We start from the raw sequence: 2,505 nt of genomic DNA on the forward strand, positions 1-2,505 counted from the left end.
GCATGTAAAACAAAAGCAAAATATTATTTTTTGGCCCCTTCCCCTTTTTGATGAGGTTAAGGACCTCTTTCCTAACAGATGATTGATAGTAAAATGGCAGACACAGATTCAATTCTAAGATAATTTGTCATCAATATTCCCCTCTTCGGGAATGACCATATAAAATCACATGGATAAATTCAAGCACATGCAGTTGGAATGAAAAACATGAACCTCACAAAAGATAAATAGTAATATGCTTTTATGAAGCAATTGACCAAAATAATATGCTTTATAAAAAATTTACGAAACTAGTATATACGTAGTTGTCAGTAATGTTTTATCCTATTATTTTATTAAAAATATATAAGGGTCAAAAGTAACGGAGTAAAAACTTAACGGACCATAAAACGTTACTAGTAGTAAAGTTTTATGGATAATTCGTGACTGTCATTCTTTTTTTTTTAAAGCAAATAAAAATGAGACTTAAAGTATTTTTAAGTGTAGCCGTTTTCCTAATTTTGAAAGAAATCCCCAATTCTCTTCTCTCCCTCTCGTCTCTGTCTCTCATATCTCATTTCTCGTCTATCGTCTATGGCTTCTTACTTTATTTTTTTAGCAATTTCAATCATATGTGGTTGATTCAATTGACAGTGCAATCTCTTTCATCGAAGTAATTAATTGTTCGTGTTTCAGATTGCGAAACCCTAGCCTCAAGTTTTGGTATGAATATACTCTCTGTTCTCCTTGCCTCAACTTGACTCTCTATTTTAAACTTTATATTTCTCGAATTTTATTCAACTATGCTCAACATTATGAACAATTATTTGTAGACAAAGAGATGGGATATTTTTTAAAGGAGAAAGAATTATCTGTAAACTTTGTTAGAGAATAATTTTTCCTTTATGGCTGGTTAATTTGTTTATTATAGTGAAAATATTTACTTATGTATAGGTACCTTTTTTATGGCTAGTAGTAGTTCATACAAGTTGGATCCTGGGCCACTTGAACCGTCTGTATTAACTGAACAACTCACTCATATGTCACGGGATATATGGGATGGAAGTGTTGATATGGTTCTTAATACGAGAAAGAGTGATGGAGGTTTTTGGAAGCTCGTAGAAAATTATCTTATCCATCCACGAGTTTTAGAAGTGATTAGATTATCTGGATTGTATGGTGTTTATAGATGTAATAGGCCTGCTATCGACCATAGTTTGATCACTTCATTAGTTGAGCGGTGGCGTCCTGAAACATATACTTTCCACTTTAGAACAAGTGAAGCAACTATCACCTTGCAAGATGTCGAGGTGTTGTATGGATTACCCGTGAATGGTGCTCCGGTACTTGGTACTGAGACGACGAGAACTATTAGAGATTGGCAAAACATTTGTCAAAGATTATTAGGTTTTCTTCCATCTCTTCAGAACTTTAAAAATAGTTTCCTCAAGGTCTCCGCGCTTAAAGCACACCAGCTAAGTGAGCCACAATTGTCAGACATGGCAACCCAAGAAATAGTCAATCAGAAGGCTAGGTGTTACATGTTTTGGATGATTACGGGTATGATGATGGCAGATAATTTTAAAATATCAAAATAATTTTAATGCATTACAAAATATTGGCTAGCCATACCTATTAAAACTTTGTAAATGTTGTTTCTAGAATAAAGCACATAAGCAAAAGCTTTGGTTAGAATTGTAAAAATGTGTTTGAACATTCTATACATACCGTCACTTATATAATCTGTTGTCCTAAAACTTTGCAGGTCTGTGATTTGATTCGCTAGAAACGTTACTCACAGTAACATTTTTAACTAAAAATGTGACTAGTGATTACGATTTCAAGGCAAAATTTCGATCAAAAAAGTTGTTGGGTTGATTTGATAGAATCGTTATTCGGAGTAACGTTTTACAGCTAAAACGTTATTGGTGATAACGTATTTAATGTCAGATTTGTACAGAGATTCTTGAGTGGCAGAGCTACAGAGAAACGTTACTGGCGGTAACGTCTTATGTCTAAAAGGTTACCGAGAGTAACGTTTTATGTCAAAACGTTATTATGAGTAACGTTTTATATTCTAACGTCTAACGCCAATTCCGTTTGAGCCGTTAACCTTTTTAAAACATTAAACGTTATTGGGAACAACGTTTATACTAGTTTTGTAAAATTTTCAAAAAACAAATTACTTTGATGAATTGATTCAAAAAATGACTTATTTCGGTCCAAGATTCGTTTTTCGAGGTATATGTGAGATAAATAGATTAAAAAGTCGTTTCATGTGAGTTTTCTACAATTGAAGTTACTCGTATCGAAGGAGGGTTACATTTGTCTAGCTTTATCCTGTTGTGCTGGATATACTACTTTTAATACTTGAAGTTTTAACCGATGTATTAATATTGAGGTATCCTAAAATTACTGCAAGATTCATATAGAGAATACACTATATACAAACAAAGCAACATATCTAGTGAAATTACAGAAGTGGGGTCTATATAGATAAAAGAATTTAATAAAAACATATAGAAT

At 32.7% G+C, this 2,505-nt stretch overlaps 1 protein-coding gene across 1 annotated transcript; it reads left to right on the forward strand.

Annotated features, from left to right (window-relative positions):
- Positions 1–944: 944 nt before the first annotated feature.
- Positions 945–1,539, forward strand: LOC124893703 (protein MAIN-LIKE 2-like; the record flags this gene model as incomplete). The annotated part of the gene is made up of 1 exon (XM_047404598.1): positions 945–1,539. A coding segment is annotated over exon 1 (595 nt), but the record flags the coding sequence as incomplete, so codon positions are not given.
- Between the last annotated feature and the right edge of the window lie 966 nt (positions 1,540–2,505).

The sequence above is a fragment of the Capsicum annuum genome, unplaced genomic scaffold, assembly GCF_002878395.1.
Source record: "Capsicum annuum cultivar UCD-10X-F1 unplaced genomic scaffold, UCD10Xv1.1 ctg63978, whole genome shotgun sequence".
In the NCBI taxonomy this organism is placed as follows: Eukaryota; Viridiplantae; Streptophyta; class Magnoliopsida; order Solanales; family Solanaceae; genus Capsicum; species Capsicum annuum.